General features: G+C 46.8%; 1 protein-coding gene across 4 annotated transcripts in view; it reads left to right on the top strand.

Annotated features, from left to right (window-relative positions):
* The window catches only part of LOC135391336 (uncharacterized), a 41221-nt gene extending 24308 nt beyond the window's left edge, over positions 1-16913 (top strand). For 2 of the 4 annotated variants that reach the window (XM_064621575.1, XM_064621576.1), the window contains exons 4-6: positions 6346-6429; positions 9179-9335; positions 12734-13471. In XM_064621575.1, the coding sequence (XP_064477645.1) occupies positions 6346-6429; positions 9179-9335; positions 12734-12824 (332 nt within the window). In that variant the 3' untranslated portion in view covers positions 12825-13471. Of the gene's footprint in view, positions 1-6345; positions 6430-9178; positions 9336-12733; positions 13472-16203 lie in introns of those variants that run through there. The other 2 variants (XM_064621577.1, XM_064621578.1) reach the window with 2 other exon arrangements.
* The last annotated feature ends 625 nt before the right edge of the window (positions 16914-17538 follow it).

Below are 17538 nucleotides of genomic sequence, written 5' to 3'. Positions count from 1 at the left end.
ACACCTTACTAAACTTCGTATCCGATGTTGAGGAAGCCTGTAAGAACAAATGTCTTCTACAAAAAGCAGCAACTGTCTTCTTTGACATCAAGAGCGCATGCGACAGTGTCGCAGTATCATCGGCCAAACACGGTCTGAAGCGCGCGGCATAACTACGAAGGCGGCTACTTTCATTTACGGTCTCCTATCCAGCCGAACCTTCAGAGTGCGCCCATGAGTTTCCCTACATGTCAGAGAGCATCGGACTTCCCCAAGGAAGTGTACCGTGACCCATTCTTTTCAATCCAGTCCCTGCAGCCTTACCTGATACCAGTGATGGCCACTAACTACTTCTACAGTAGTTTAACTATAACTACTAACTACTTTGCGATTGAGCAGTTTAACTAGTACTTTTCGTGGGAGTAGTTAAAAATACTTCTTTAGCTACTGCAATGTAGTTTGACTATATCTATAACTACTTAACGTTGTCCATCAACACCAATCCTTTGTAGTGTTCTTGGACACCTAAATATGAGTCACAAGCAATGATAAACTTTGGCTCAAGCCATTGCTACGATCGTCAAATACAAAGCTTGCGGCGAGATTCTTTCTGTGCCTACGCGATAAACTAAGTTGCATAATTATTTCACAGCAAATGAGGCTTCACTAGACAGGCATTAAAAGTGAAGACTTAGTACGCATGCACGAAACAATTGCTCTGCACCTCAAAATCGGAAGTAGTTGGCGTCTTCAGTAACCTAACTACTGTAGTTAACTACTTAAAATAGTAGTTTAACTAGTAGTCGCCACTACATTTCTGCAAGTAGTTGATAACTACTTTTTAACTACAATCAGGTAGTTTAACTACATGTAGTTAACTACTGGCCATCACTGCCTGATACCCTCGCCAGACAATGTTACCCCAGCTGAGATGTTCCGTATACGCCGATGACGTATGTGTAACTGGACAAATGGAAAGAAGCCCAGCGCGCCCAGAAATGCCATCGAGGGGGGGGGGGGGGTTGGAAGCTGTTGACAGTTATGTCCACCGCGATGGCCTATCCCGCTCACCGACGAAGACAGGCCTAATGCTTCTTGATCTGCACGACTCCTGACGGCGTCTGAAGCTGGTGACACCGCAATGGACGCCCCTAGGCAAGGACACAGCACAGATGTCCCTAGGTTTATTTATTGGCAGTCGGCTGTTTCGGACTCCATGTGCGAGGGACGTTAAGGTGAGATGTTAGACTTCTCTCACCTTGTTCGTCGCCTGGGATGCCGCGCCTCCGGCTGTCCAACAATGTTATTTCCATACAGCAAACAACAGCAGTTTCTGTAACGATTCTCCATTGCAAATCCCAGTCCACCTGGAATGGAGGCTTTGGTGCAGTTACACCGTCGTGGATTGAAGAGTGCCCACGGCATCATGGCCTTAGCTCGTAACGCCGCCGTCTGTGCTGTAGCTCCCTCTTTTCCACTGCAACTTCTTGCAACTCAGTAACGTCTAATAACACGGCTTCAAAAAACGGACGGAGGGAAACCACTGCTTCGAAGACTGTACACAGGGTCTGTTTGCAGCCACGCTGCGAATCTTTGATAACCTACAAGTCAGACATTTTCTGCTTCTCATAGGAAGCCCCCATGGAACATCGTGGATATAAATTATCAGGTCCAAGTTCTAGGCATGCCCATAAAGTCTATCGTCCCTGATTGCGTGTCCCGGGTACTTCACGCTGACTGGATCGCGACAACACACTGTCATCCCAGGGATATCCTAAGAGCATCATGCATGGACGGGGGTGACATCCCCAGGAGGGTGAATCTGATCCTCAAATTATCATCAACATGTCATTTTGGCACTAATATAGCGTCCCCACGGTATCCTCAGAGCATCCACAGACGCTACGTGGGGACTAGAGTCACTAAATAAGCTACGCTTCAGAGTATCGACACTGGGTTCCAAGAGCGAGCAGGCGCCATCTTGTTTCCGCGCCCCGCTATCCACGTGCACGCGCACTTTAGCGCACGATGCCATCTATTGTGCGCGGGTGAAATGTTCTTGTCGTTTGCAAGCAGCAGTTGACGGCCTCGAGCTCACCTTGACATCCTCGGGGCGCTGTGGTTGACAATACATGGGTTATAGTACAGCAATCATACACGCTTCTCTATCGCACAGGGGGCATTATGTTAGCCGTCTTTGACCCTCAACTGGGGAGGGTGCCGGTGTGGTACGGAAAGAAGATGGCGCTCCTGCTCTACCTTTAACCTCAGTGTCGATACTCTGAAGCGAAGCTTATTTAGGGACTTTAGTGAGGACAACTTTAGAACAGCGCCAGAGCACTTCTAGGATGAACCATTCTTTCTATTTTTCTTTTATTTTTTATGTGCTGACACATTCAGCCGATATCAACGTTTTTTTTTATTGCACATGCACAGAAAACATTTGCATACGGATTCCATTCATATTGGTTAACTGCCGCAATAAAGTCTAGCTGTTCGTTCCTACCGCATTCCATAGCGGACAATAAGCGCAGCGGTTTAAACAAGAAACAGAGAGAAATATAAAAGACATAGAAAAACCCACTCCGAGAGGTACTATAATTCTTGTATTGCCAACTGTAGGATGGGTACTAGAATTCTCATCCGAAGCGAAAACAGATACTACTATTTGCTGCTTGTTACGCGACCCTCCGTCCGAGGGTTACGTCGACCCTCGCCTGCAACACAAAACGAAGGGTGAACGGTCCACGTTTCTTTCGATTACGCAAAGAAAAATACGTCAAGCGAGGAATTGACTGAAGTATAAGCTCTGAATCACTGCAAAGTCTATGTTTCTTACTCTTTTTATTTTAAGACATTCAGGTTGGACTTTTGAAAGACAAAAGCAGTGCGACAGAATCGCGCATTTCTGTCCTTTCCACGAGAAATGCTCCTTGTATCGTAGACAGACGTCCTTTCCGAGGCAGATAATTTTACGCTGGACCACCCTTTGTTTAAAAAAAATGGCAATCCAGTCCAAGGATCGGCCTAAAAACACAACAAATGTGTTCAGGGAGTCTGAGGAGGTAAACTAAACAAAGTAATATTTCTCGTCCCGGTAGCTACCCACAGGGACTGGCACAGGACGTACCTGAATGACTCTTCACGGACAGTCCCTGAGTGTCATCCTCAGGACGTTCTGCGGATACACCTCGAAGGACGAGGACACGATGACACTGTGGGGACATCCTGAGGACCGTGTGTGTTCTTGGGGTACGGCGGCTACTTGCATGTCTACACAGACGCCTTTGTCAATAAGCCTAAGGGAATGAGGGCATTTGCTTGTCATATCACGACAGACAGTGACAAACATTTGCCGAAGGCATAGTGGGTGTCCTCCCTTCGGCGGAAACAGAGCTCTCCGCCATTTCCCAGGCTCTGGGCGCACTCTCCAAGAGGTTATCTACGAACGTGGAGATTCCCACAGGATAGAAAACAGCCATTTACCGCGTTTCGCATGACTATAAACGTTGTCTCACCGCTAGCAGGGCCCACACACAAATGCAAGCAAAGGCAGTACCGTTGCGCTCCAGTGGCTACCTTCACACAAAGGCGTGCCGGGAAACGAACAAGCTGACCGACTTGCGAAAGAGGCAGCCCATACCACGACGGTCTTCAGGACTCCTCCTAGCCAATACATCTGCCGATAGGCCATAAGGACCCACATCTGGTCATTCCACACCGACGAACCCACAACTGAGGACAACCTCTCCTGCAAAGCAACACCTCCGGCAGTCTCTTGGGGCATAAGCATGGACGACTCCTCTCACTGCTACTGCGTGTCCGCAAGACCAGCGCAAGGATTCGCGCGCTGCAGTACAAATGGGACAGCGCAAACCACCCCAGGTGCACCTGCAACACATCTGAGCCATTAGCACATATCATAATGAGCTGCGATGGTTACTCGGAGGCACGGTGCTCGGAAGAGTGCCGCAAATTGTCCAAGAGCCAGAGGTGGGCACCCTCACGAGGGCATGCGAGGGTGAGGGTTTCCTCACCCTCACCTCACAATATTTGAGGTGAGATGAGGTGAGGGCCAATTTCTCTGGTGATGTTTGAGGTGAGGTGAGGAAAACATTTTTTAAAAATTTGAGGTGACGTGAGGTGAGGAAAATCTTTTTTTTTAATTTTGAGGTGAGGTGAGGTGAGGAGATTTTCAATTTTTTTAGGTGAGGTGAGGAAAACTATGGGAAAATTTTTTGAGGTGAGGCGAGGAAAAATTTATGAACCCACACTTTATGAAAACTTTTCCAGCGCGTACACGGGATATCTTTCCTTCTTTCCGCAGCTTCTGTTTCTCATCTGGGCGGGGACTGCCCTCCTCTCTCGCCGCTGATCTGACGCCCGACTTTGCGCGCCATTCGCATACCCGCAATTGAACCTCAATTTCCCCGCAACTTTTATCGGTATAACAATCGTTCCACGAAGCGTTTTCTGTGATTGGCTAGGCCAAATCCTCCAGCAAGAAGAAAAAAAAAAAAAAAAGAAGAACGTTACATTGACTAAGCAATTTAATGAGTTCAATTTCGAAAATGTATTTCAATGGCAAATTGATGAAACTATTTGTATTTGGTGACAAACTAAATGTCCAGAAGAAAGTTGTTTACCCCATATTTTTCCGTTCAGCCGTTTTCTTATAATGGTCAAATGACACGTTTCGTGCCGCACCCTGTATGCACTCACGCTTGAGGTATATGCATTTACATTGGTAGTCACTCAAAGCCAACGCGCATCGAATACACAAATAGCTTTAAAAAATTAAGGTGAGGTGAGGAAAATTTCGGAAAAAAATTTTTGAGGTGAGGTGAGGAAAATGTTTCAAGAAAAATTCAGGTGAGGTGAGATCAGGAAAAATTTCGCAAAACATTTTTGAGGTGAGGTGAGGTGAGGAAAATTTTTCTCCCAGAAAATTGAGGTGAGGGCGAGGCTAGTGAGGACAAACGCCCACCTCTGTCCAAGACGCTCCGCTCTATGGTCTCCTCGGAGCCCTCCTTGGTAGACATAATCTACTCTATGGGAAGCCGAGTTCACTGAGACATCGTCCAGCAAGGACTCCTCGCCTTTCTGCGGAGCACAGGGCTGCATACGCGCCTTTAACCTACCTACGACCAGTGGCGTCGCTAGGGTACGCGTCACTCGGTGCGGGAGCTCTTTACGTCACCCCGCCCCCCACCCCATGCCCCCGTTAACGGATACCTTTCCGTACCAGGCGATTCACGATAAATAAACATATTACACCACAATCAGAAATAAAAATAATGTGCCCTCGCAAAAGGCTCCTCATGTTGTTTTTGGCGTCATCGTGCCGCAGAGAACGGGAGGAAGCGGCAGTATTGGTGCGGCGCGTCACCCCTTCCGTCGTTCACACGGTGCGGACCGCACCCCCCGCACCCCCCTAGTGACGCCACTGCCTACGACCCAACAGTCTTCCTCCTTGCAACGCATATACAATGCCTCTCCCAGAGTGCCGCTGTACACAGCCCAGGTACACTGTGTGAACCCTCTATACTTCGAGAATGTTCTCTTCTGTTCGGACTGTTCTCAACTCTGAGTGCTTATGGACTAGCATTGCTTGTCGTGCTCGTTAGCCATTTCCTACTGCGCGTGTAGGACCCGGTTCCGCTCTAAAAACTAGATCACCAAGTGACTGGATTTGTGATTTGGCCGCCGTTACGGCAGGTAGGCCGCTCAATAACAACGCCACTCCATCATACTTGTTTGAACCCGTACCCCTACTACTCGTACGAAGCTTGACTGAAGAGGCACCATACGTTCCAATACTGCGCACCTTTACAATGTTTAGTTTGTGCTTCAGTGTGCATAGATGACATGAAGCCAAGAACAACAACAAGCATATGATGATGATGACATAGGATGTTTCACCTTTTACATGTGTGGCGTTAGATGAGCTATATGTGGACCAAGTAGAAATGGGTGCAGCATCTCACAGAAATGTCCTCAGGTATGCCTTCACAGCACAGCACACGCAAACACATATAAAGACGAAACTACGACGTGCGATAAAGCAAATCAGAGGTCGTGTGAAGCTCTATAAATAACTGGATCCCCTGATGGTCTGGACGCAGTAGCATTGCCCCGAGGTTGAGCGTTGCACAGGGTTATGAAAATAGCTTAAAATCGCCAGCCAGACTGAATGGCTTCCTGCTGATACTAGGCAACCGCATGACCTGGAAATATATGTGCCTTTTCGTTTTCTGTAGGTCACGATTTATAAGGAGACATACGTAGAGCCACATCATTGGACCGTGCAACATTTCTAGTGTTCTGGGAACAGCTTAAGCTCCATTCTGCTATTTCCTGTTTCAGAGTTTGCCGTTGGCATCCCTACGTTTTTAGGTAGCGTGGGCATCCGAACTCACCTGTCGAAAATCGTGGAAGGCCATGAAATCGGTGAGTACGTCGACCCAAGACGTATCGTATTTCAACTTTCATATTTCGTATTCTGTGCGCTGCTTTAAAATATTTCTTGTCTATTACTTATTTGCTACTTACACATTAGATGTATTATCCTCGTTACTTGTTTCATATAAAATCATTGGCGCAGAACACACATGAGCGCCGCGTGTGTACTGAATGCAAGGGCGGATATATAGGGGAGGGGTGTCTGGCTGTCCTGACCTCCCCCCTCAATTTGCGTCGTCACCGAGAGCTTCAATTGATCCTAGGCCGTGTATGGCATGCTGTCCTAGACCTAGCTGACACCTCTCCACAACCCCTATACATCTACAACACTGTGTTCACTGGCAGCCGCTTCAGCTGCCAAGTTGGAGCAGGGTCTAGGTGCTCCGGGTACCCTGTTGTGTGGGTGGAGGGTGAGGGTGAGGTGTGGGCGAGATAAGGATAGGAGCGGGTTTGTGTGTGTTGCTTCATATAGGTGGGATTGAGTCTGTCTGCGCTGATTGGCTGTCGTCATTGTTTTTGATGAGGCCCCTGAAGTGTTTGCCCGCAATAATTAATTTTGAAGTGTGCCCGCAACAATTAATGTCGTTAGTCAGACAGGCTGTCTGACTAACGACATTAATTGTTGCGGCCCGAATAGATAAGATATCACTACCCATACGTGTTGTATGAGGGGGTGACTGAATTTCCCCTTTGAATAGAGTGAGGGTGACTAACTCCGAGATCGCTCAGGTAAGGCTGTAAGCACGCGTGCACCCTTGCGTGCTAGCGAAAAGCGACCCAAAACCTCCACAACATTCCAGATCCATTATATTCTTCGGAGACGTTCGTGCCTTTGCGACAGCGGGGACCTCGACGGCGAATCTCCAAGAGAGCTCGAGACGTGGCCGGCGGAAGAATTATACTGTATATCCGCAAGAGTGACACTCCCGCGGAGTGTTCTAGTGGGAAAAAATGCAACACTTGCTCACGAGGCGGAAGTTCCACCGCGTCTTCCGCTTCCATTTGCATGACGTCGGAATAGCGTACTGGGTGCTGGATATGGTGCTGGAGTACTGGCGGAACGGAAGTGGCTGAGCGTGCCTGCAGGCATGGTATAGGTAATTTCGTGTGGAAATGACGTCAGTGTCAATGTTACTCCTCGTTTCCGTGCCTCGCACAGCTTCGGATCCCTTCGGATAGGTTTATACAAGGTGCCTGGTGATCACTGCGTATTGAAAATTGTTTCCCCAGTCGCTTCTGAAGCAGTATGAGTGGCTCTTAGGCTGTTGTCAGGGGCTGACTCTTCCATTCAGGAACAGTCACACCTTGACAACAGGACTACAATGCCAGGTATTGGCACAGCGACGGTAATGCTGCGCACTTTTCCTCCGTATGAATGTATGAAAGAATATGAAACCCACAACATCAAAAATGAATTTTTGACATTTTGATTTTGACTCAATTTTTATTTTCAGCGGCAGCTGGAAATCGAACAGTTTGTTTGTTTGTGCGTGTGTGTGTTAGGGTTCCCAGTGTCCGGATTTCACCCGAACAGAAATTCAAGGCTTGGTTCGGTGTCCGCGTGAAGGTGTAATCCGGACATAAATGTTCGGGAATTGGCCAAGTCGGAGTAAACACCTTACGACTCCAGTTTTTCGTTTGCGTCATCGTCCCCAAAAATTGAGCGATAGCAAAAATGAGCAATCAAAGCTACGTTGAGCCACATGAAGATACTGTAGAGGACCTATTATTGAACCCTCTGTGCCCAGTGCTCAGCTTTCAGCTCTCAAGAATTTGATACGGTACTTCACAGTCCACTTCGTCCAACCCAAGACGGGGCAAAAAATTGAGGGCGGCGTGGCAGTAACAGCTCCCCATAGAACGCATGAGATAGTTCACACAGCACTAGGCGCAATGCAAATGAAATTGACAGGATCAATAAAAATGCAACGTTTTGCATTCCAGCCGGCCAATCAGGGGCCTTCCTGCTTGTCTCGCCTTTCACCGAGACCGGGCTGCCATCAACTTCTACTGGTTTTCCGCCTGACACTCAGCTATTTGTAGTCTGAGATAACTAAAACAACGTTTGATTGAAAAAAGAAAGAAAAACTTTTCATACATCGTATTGATTCACAGGTCTATGTACACAAAGCACACTGCGCTGCGCTTGCAACCCCCCCCCCCCCCCCCCGGTGTTCTATATTGGCCAACGGCAAAGGTGGCAACCCTATAGTGTGTGCGTGCGTGTGAGCCTGTGTGCGCATATGTTTGTGTGTGAACGTGTGTGTGATCGAGCGTGTGGTTTTACGCGCGTTTGTGTCCGCGCGCGCGACCGTGTGTGAGCGTGTGCATATCTTTGTGTAAACGAGTGTGTGTGAGAGCGTGCATGAGCGTGTGTGTCCGCGTCCGAGCTTGTGCGTGAGTGCGTGCGCGTGAGCGAGCGAGCATGTGTGCGTGCACGCGTATGAGCCTTCGTGGGTGATAGCGTTGAGCTCATGCGCTAACGTGGCTGCAGCAAGCTATGACTTTTTTTTGCACGTCTTCTGCTGGAGTATTCTGGGGCGTGTCGCACGGGCACCTCCATGGCTAGAAGGTTTGTAACATAATGTAAACACACGCGCAAAGTCAGAGGTTCACGGTAGTTGGTCGACGATTTCAGAAGAGTCACTTCTTTTTTGCTTCTAGCGTTCCCGCATGCCTTTTTCGTATTTTATTCCAGCTATCGATGCATTGCTATACGGTCTTCCGAACTTTGCAGGAAAGGTGTTCTCGTTCTTCGCATGCTTCGAGTCCATCCTTCCAATTGCTGGAGAGGTCGTATTCACCAAGATCTTCCAGTGGTCTCTTGACTTCTTCCCAGGAATGGTGTACCTCACAGCAGCTGCCCTTTCATTCTGCGCCGTTCTGTTGCTCGGGTAATATTGCATTATGTGTTCCTTCTTGTTTTTTTTTCTTTGTTTTCGACAAAGAACATTTCCTGTACCTACGTGCATTATTACACTAGTGGTACTTTCTACACAGCACGGCGAGGACGGTAAGTTTCTAGGAGGCATGATGATGATGTGTAATTATGTATATTTGTACACATCTACAAAGTGTTTTAGCTTTTAGCTTCACCAGCTTCTTAAAGAGATAGTTTGTACCCTAACGAACCTGAAAAAAAAAAAAAAAAGAAACTTGCGGGACGTGTGCAATAGACAATGAACAACTACCCGCCAATCGCTTTCGTTCGAAATCGACATATTTTCCGCGTTTTCAGTATTTACTTGTGGGCATCGGCTTTCGGCAGCGCGGCCGAGCGCCGGGGGAGGAGCATATTACGTGTGGGGCGGTCGGCTCGCGTGACGTTGCTTCGGGGCTGGCGATAGGAAGCCACATCTCGATGCCGAGGAAACGGCACCGCCCTCTTGACGTCCCACCACCTTTCCCTTCCCGAGAAACATGCCGCCTAATCAGGCAGGCAGACCTCTCGGGTTCCTCCCAACGACACTCCTCCTCCCCTCTTGACGTCACATTGTTCTCAGACAGACGTCCTTCTCCGCGGGAAAGCCTACTTGCGTGGATCTCGTTGCTTTCAGATGCTTCCAATAAATCATGCCTCCGACGAAGGTCACACACGCGCCCAAGGCATACGCGTATGGCGGGCTAGTACACGGTCATGTGAGCAAGTGCTCAATGGTGGCTGGGGCGCTGACCAGAGGCGTCGGAAGTCCTTCACGGCAGGGGGGGGGGGGGGGGAGCCCTAACCTAACCTAACCCAACCTAGAAGAGAGCACTACGGTGCATGGTTCTAGATTGAGAAGTGCGGCAAATACAAAAATGGGAGCCACTGCTGCGCTTACTAGACATGATTAGTCCAAGCAATCCGATGATTATAGAGAAGACCATCTCGCGTTCGTGATTACCTTGAGGCGAAAAAGAAATTGGCATTAGAACTGCAAAACTGAAATACTTGTTGATGGTTTCATTAAATGCGGTAAGACAAATTTTTAGACGTACGTACGTAAGCGGTGGCGTGTTTCTTTATTTTTTAGAATAGAATAGAAAAAAAGAAGAACGAAATGGAAACGTAGGTCGCACTGATGCGACCAGCTGTTCCATGACCCTGATGTGTTGTTCCATTCCTTGATGTGTGAAAGCAATGAACGATTTAAAAGATTACTGCAGCACGTATGTTCTTGAGGTAGTTCGCCAGGGCACAGGCTATTGGTGCTGCTTTGGCCAGCTCCCCAGTACCTTCTCAGCACTAAAATGTCGGCTGCCAAGTATAGTAAGGGCGTTCTTCAGTGTTTGCCGACTAGAGTCGAAGCGTCGGCAGGTGACCAGCACGTGCTCCGAGTTCTCCACGGTCCCGCAAGTTGAACAGCTCGGCGATCCAACGACACATATCTTATAAAGGAATGCTGCTGCGAACGGGACGTTGAGTCGCTTTATCTTTTTGTTCTCGCCAAACGTACAATGACCACGTCCGGAAAGGGTGTCATTGTTGCTGCTCTAATAAGGCTCTGTCGAGTGTTCTGGTCATGGCTCAGGCAAAAACAGTCTGATATGCCACTCGAGTCATTAAAAGACCAGCGAACTCTCATTAAAAACTCGCCGCAAGATAAGAGCTTCTCTTTCTAGCCACGAATGCTTCCCTGAGTTGATCAAAAAGAAGGCGGCGTCCTTTCCTGGAGAGAAAATCTGCGTTTTCTTGTACCGTGGTCTAAGCAAGGCTACTGGCGTGTCGCTGCTCTTCGCGTAGGAGCAGAATGGCTCTGCGTAGGAGGTCCCCACATACAGTATCACGTAGGATGGTTGGGGGATAGTACCTATGCGGGTGAATTTCGTCTTCTACTTTTTAAACCGGTGTTCATTTGCATTCTGCGGTAACAGAACTGAAAGCGAATCTGTCTCGGATTAGACTTACGGATGAAACATGGGGTGGCGGGACCCTCAGAGCGAAAGTTCGGGACGTGTGCCCTGTGATACTTATTTCGGTTGTATTTCGCACATTCACTTTGTTATGCAACGAAATCTATTTTGGCAGGTAGGGGGGGGCTCGAGCCCCCCCTACCTGCCACGGACCGACCCACGCAAATCGTGCAAATCTGAGGAGAAAACAATATATGGGGGGGGGGGGGGGGGCAGTGTGACGATCGCGAAAGTTCTTGCAGATCATGGCGTCCATCTAAGCAGCACTTTTGAATGGTTTTCAATGTATGAGCTTTCCAAAATACTTCCAATCTCGTGACACCACCTCATTGGTAATGGCAGCCTGTACATGTAATCGTATTGTGAACGTCCAAATCAACTCTTTTTTTCATCCACACTTTGCAGTGTGCACAAGTATGTGTGTGTTGTCGCACACAGGATCAGCGGGGTGGGGGGCGAGTTTTCGTATCGAGCCCCCCCCCCCCCCCCCCCCCTACCTTTGGAGGTTTGGCTACACCACTGATCATGGCTGTCTCACGACGTAGATCGGTTCAACCAACCACTTTTTATCAGTTAGCTTTGCGGGCGATATAGAACACATTTCGCGTCGGAGCTGCTAAAAAGGATTGGTTAGCGGGTACCGTATTTGCTCACATCTTGGACGCACTCGCGTATTGAACGCACCACAACTTGAGCGCCGAAATGCTGGTACTTTTTGTTCCCCGCACATTACACGCACCCCGACTTTAGTAGCATACGGCCGGATCGTGAACGACGAATGCGACGGACATCGAGGAGTATTGCGTCCACGCCAGGGGCGGATACAGACCCTCGCTTTTTTTTTTTTTTTTGGGGGGGGGGGGGGCTTCTTTGTTGAATCCCGTAACTGGGAAGGGGAGAGGGGAAACCTAATGGGTAACTTAGCGTTAAGAGCGCAATCCCCCCTGGATCCGCCACTGGTTAACGCTTGAGAACGGAAGACTGTTTGACATGGGGGGGGGGGGGGGGTGAGAACCGCGACGCCCGATGCCGGGGAGATCGCCGCGGGTTCCCATTTCCCCCGCGTATTGAACGCACTTCCTCAGTGGCACGATGATTTTGGGTAAAAAATGTGCGTCTTGTACGCGAGTAAATACGGTACGTAGTACGCTACAGATAGTACCTTTTTTGCGCAGAATACGTCCCTAAAATCATCGACAAAAATGAAGTGAAAAGTGAATTGTGTGCAAACGAGCGATGGAAGTGCTTTGCGGTCTTATTAGCCTCTCCCTTGTAGCTTTTCGCCTCCACCTCCCACCAGGCACTTGGTGAAATAAACTTTATTAATATTATTATTTCCTCGTATGTAAAGATGTCCCTATTGTACTGATAACACTTGCTTTTTTCTTTTGAATCGTAGGTATTGCATCCACATTTCGAGTCATTCATACGCTCCAATGGATGAAGAGAACGAAAGCATTTGTGAAGACAATTGCAACATCAACACCTGAGCGTTTCTGCTGAGTGCTATGTGTGAGAGTGAGCCAAATTCTGGTATTTTAGAGAGAAGGCATAAAAAAGAGCCTGCTACATGAGAGAATCCAAAAACAAAGAGGTGCAACCAGATAGAACGCAATATGTGCTGACGCAAAAATACCATAAGTGAACATTGCGTGCTTCCATGAATTTTCCAAAGGCGTCAGAAGGCGCATAACTCCATGGTTTCAGATTCTCCAAGGGTAGATGACGTCATCCGGAGTTTCGGCGTCTCTCTCCTGATAACAGCGCGAGCACCTCCGTTCCTCGCCGAACGTTGGAAGGGTTTGATTTCTACCAGCAACTGTGGAGAGGAGACTGAAATGGGGGAGACTCTTTTCGGCTGTAGTTCGAGTCACACGGGCTCCGCCTCTCGGCGAACGTCATATGTCACGTGAGAAGGTCGCTTCTGCCCGCGCGCTGGACATGTGCTCGTAGTTTTATAAGGTAAATGTGTTTTACGCGCACTACTGCATAGCCTTGCTGGATGGACATGAGACGAGTTTGGTTAAAACCGACAGAGGTTCGCTACACTGAGTGCATTCAGGTGGTTCTTCCTCTCGAGCGAAACCAGGAAGTGTCTAGCCGCTTGCCCGGGCAAAATAGGAAAACCGACCGGTGATAGCGCTGGGTATCTGTCACTCAAATAGTTCATACGGCAAGGAAAGGTTTTGTTCGTTTATTAAACCAAGCATATCATTCCAGATTGCAAGAAGAAGAGTAACTCGTTCACTGGTCTTCGCGGGCAAGATGCGCGGGGGGGGGGGGGGGGATATATTTATTAGACCAAATAAAAAGGGGGAGGAAACGCAAGATGGGGATCAGTGTTTGCCGAACGGCAACACAAGAGCTTGCTGCTGAACTTCGGAAATTTTGCGATCCACAACTACAAATCGCAAGAGGACTGTTCTGAACTCCTTGAACTTTATAATATCTATATCTGGAAATTCGGAAGCACGTACAACAACAATAATAAATGATAGAGAAGTTATGATGGTGTGCCGTGTTTACCCCTGGTAGCCTCAGGACACCTTCCCTACTTCACCGAGACTAATATGAGAGTAAACACGTTACACGTACAAAAGTTACACATAGCCATGATAGTCTATACTATTTTGTGAAGTAAGATAAATGTGAAAATCGCCGTGCATCGAATACATAACGCTGAATTCGAGAAGCCGTAATGGGGTAACACGCCTCGAACAGAGTACACAGGCAACAGCGTAAATAATGTTTCATGACGTGTTGGAAGTGCTGACTGTTTCAACGGAACATTTAACGCAATGTTTATCGTGTTCTCAGTCTGACGGGCTGCGTACATATAACCGCTCTTAATACCTTTTTTGGAGTGAGAACTCCCCAAAAAATCGCATAAATTGCCCTACTTGCAAACAGTTCTGCCGCTGTGCACATACCAATCTTACCTCCTCGCCTTTACTCATCCCTTGCTCTCTCTGTCTCTCCTCACGTGACATATGACGCACGCCATGAGGCGGAGCCTCTGTGACTCGAACTACAGCCGAAAAGAGTCTCCCCTGAAATCACCTGAAATGGACCTTCGAGGAGCAATGTTGCCAGGCGCATCGCCGACTACACACCCTATGACATCATAGGGCACGACATAACGCATAATGGCATGACGTCACATGGCATAAATTCGATAAGCTTGCAAACACAGAAATTTTAGTGCACAGTGGCACTTTAGCGGCACTGTTGCCTTCAGTGTCTCGGTAGTAAAAAGAAACATGCATACCGCAAAGCTGCTAAAGCTTACTCCACGACTGCCTCACGAGCAAGCGCTTTTTCATTTCATTTATTTCACCTTAAATGCCGTTGCGGGCTTTACATAAGGGAGTGGAGTAAATTGACAAAGCAATTTGAAAATTTTCGCACAAACATGATGCAAACTTGAAGTTAAAAAGAAAAATAATAATTGAAAATAAAGGAAAGCCACAAATAGTTAGACACCATACATAATAAGTTATTAATGCAAAAAATATGAATGCAGAAGTGAACCTTGTAGTAAAACACATTAGCAAAGAAGATATGTTGACAAATGGGAACGAAATGAAGCACTGTCCGGTATGTTTATTAGTGATTCGGGTAGACCATTCCATTCACTTATTGCGAGAGGTAGAAATGAGTTAGAGTAAGCTAATGTTCTGCATTGAGGACGTCTTATTTTGTATGGATGATCAATGCGAGACGACACATAGTCAGGCGAAGGTGATGGTAAATGCTGTGTAGCAGTGTGAGACGTGCAACCTTGCGACGGATGTTAAGTGGAGGTAACTGAAGACTAGATTTCATTTCTGTTACGCTGGAGTGACGAGAATGATTAGAGCATATGAAGTGACAGGCACGGTTTTGAACACTCTCGAGCTCACGGGAAAGATAGTCTTGGTGAGGGTTCCAGATGGATGAGGCATATTCTAACTTACTAAGGATGAGTGATTTGTAAGCCAGTTTCCTTACTGTGATGGGAGCATGTTTTAGATTGTGCCTGAGATAGCTGAGGGTTCTGTTAGCGTAATTTAATATATAATTTTCTATAATTATATATATTATATAATTTTCCTTAATTACACCATGATTATACCTTACCTACATTACTAACCCGTAACCGTCATAAGTTCGGGAGTGCTACCACCCAAAGGCACAGCCTTATATGCTGCTTTTGCTCTCCTTGAGGTGACCTATATGCCTCATCGTTTAACTACCTTTGTTGTATCTGTCTTCACCAAAAACAGCACTGCTCCGCCGTCCCCGCACACCATTTTATATTTCCTTAATGGGAGCTCTGCTAACATTAATTCAGATGGCGTGTTAAAATTAATTGATACTCTGAAGTTGTCTACGTCCGGGTTTGATAATATCGAAGGGGGATTTGTGTCTGTCCGTCCATCCGTCCGTGCCTCTCAGTTCGACTTGTCTTAATCTATGTTAATGGCTTATGAGCGTGTTTAACATCTAACATCAAACTACTGTATTTGCTGATGACTGCGTAATTTATTGTTAAGTAACCTCTCGTGAAGACTATGTTCTACTACAGGAGTGTCTTAACAAAGTAAGCAGTTGGTGTGCTGATTGGCAAATGCCGTTGAATATCAACAAATCTAAAATAATCAATTTTGTGGGTAACCGAATGCCATTGGGTTTCCTTATTCACTTAACAAAGTTCCTTTACCACACTTGGATAACTATAAATGCCTGTGTTGAGTTTTCTTTCAATATGTCTTTGGCAACACACATAAAATCACATTATTTCCAGTGCTAATCAACCACTCAGTTATGCCTCAATCTTAAAATTGTTCCACCTCACTTCAAACGTGTTTCGTTTCTCCCACTCGTCAGACCGACCACGGACTATGCTTTGGCCATATTTGGGACATGTTCCAACATTATCTTATCGATCCCGTCGAAGCTGTCCTGAACTCCGCTTCCAGATTTATCCTATGTAACTGTGATTTTAATGCATCCACAATGGCAATAAAAACCGAACCTGACGTATTAAGTCTTTCAATTCAGCTTCCTGACTGTGTTTCTTATACAAAATGTTTCTTCGCTCTTCATCTGTTTCGACTTTTGATGTCTCTGCCCCGCTTAGATTGTTCTTTTAAGTTAAAGTGTCCTCCCTGTCAAACACTAGCTTTTTCAGAAATCTCTCGTGGCACGTACCATGAAAGAACGGAACTCTCTTCTTCAACTCAGCACAAGACTAAAACAATTTAAAGACGTGCTTTTTCATTATTCACTCACGTGTAACACCTGATTATATTTTGTATTCTACGCTTGCTCATTTATCAACGTCTACAAACATTTTGTGAATGTTATCATTTTTTGTTGTTGCTGTTAATTTAGTTTTGATTGTTGTCGTGTCAATATGTGGTCATGAAGAGTTACGTATACCCTTTGTATATCCATGACATATGTCCAACTTCTTTCTCCAATGCCCTCTTTGGGCCCTGAATGTACCTAAATAGCACAAATAACTGAATATTTAAAATGCTGAATATGTAATATATGCATGTGCAATACAAGAAATAAAGGCACCAAACATCTGCTACATTGTCCGAATGTAATTGAAAACAAAACCTGAAAACATGTACTGCAGTTGATCCCAAAATGGTCAAACGTGAGCCAACCACAAAATATCAATTGTCCAAGCATGTGCTGGGATGGGGGGAAGCCATGCCCTGTTGACATTAGATGGCAAAAGTGTAATTTCCTCAAGTTGACTGATGAAGCATGCGCCGCAGCATAGCTCGCTAGTCGAAATATGCACCTTGAATGAGTACCGCATGAACTTTAAAAATTTGTAGTCCTCCACGAACAGCAGCCTCCAGAATGGGGAAGTACGGGTTGCACCTTCACATACTTTGTTCTGCATTACGCATTGTTGCTTAAACGAGTAATGATTACTATAGAGCCACTCCGAAGGGGGTGCAGTGAGAAGGGCAGCCACTCAGGGTACCTTGTCCAGAGTGGATGTCCGAGGGCAGGGGTCCTGGAAAATTGGCAATCAAGCGAGACTAGATAATTTTTGTTGTTGAATTTACGGTAGGGATCTCATCATTCACAGCTTCACTCTTTTCATATGAAATTATTCTGAAGAGTTTAAGAGCAGACCATTTATGCAAGAAACTGAATCACCAGTCATATATGTGGAGCTAATGATGCACAAATATT

This window comes from Ornithodoros turicata, chromosome 4 (assembly GCF_037126465.1).
Source record: "Ornithodoros turicata isolate Travis chromosome 4, ASM3712646v1, whole genome shotgun sequence".
Lineage (NCBI taxonomy): Eukaryota > Metazoa > Arthropoda > Arachnida > Ixodida > Argasidae > Ornithodoros > Ornithodoros turicata.
Note: the sequence above shows the minus strand (reverse complement) of the source record. Positions and strands in the feature narration are given on the sequence as shown.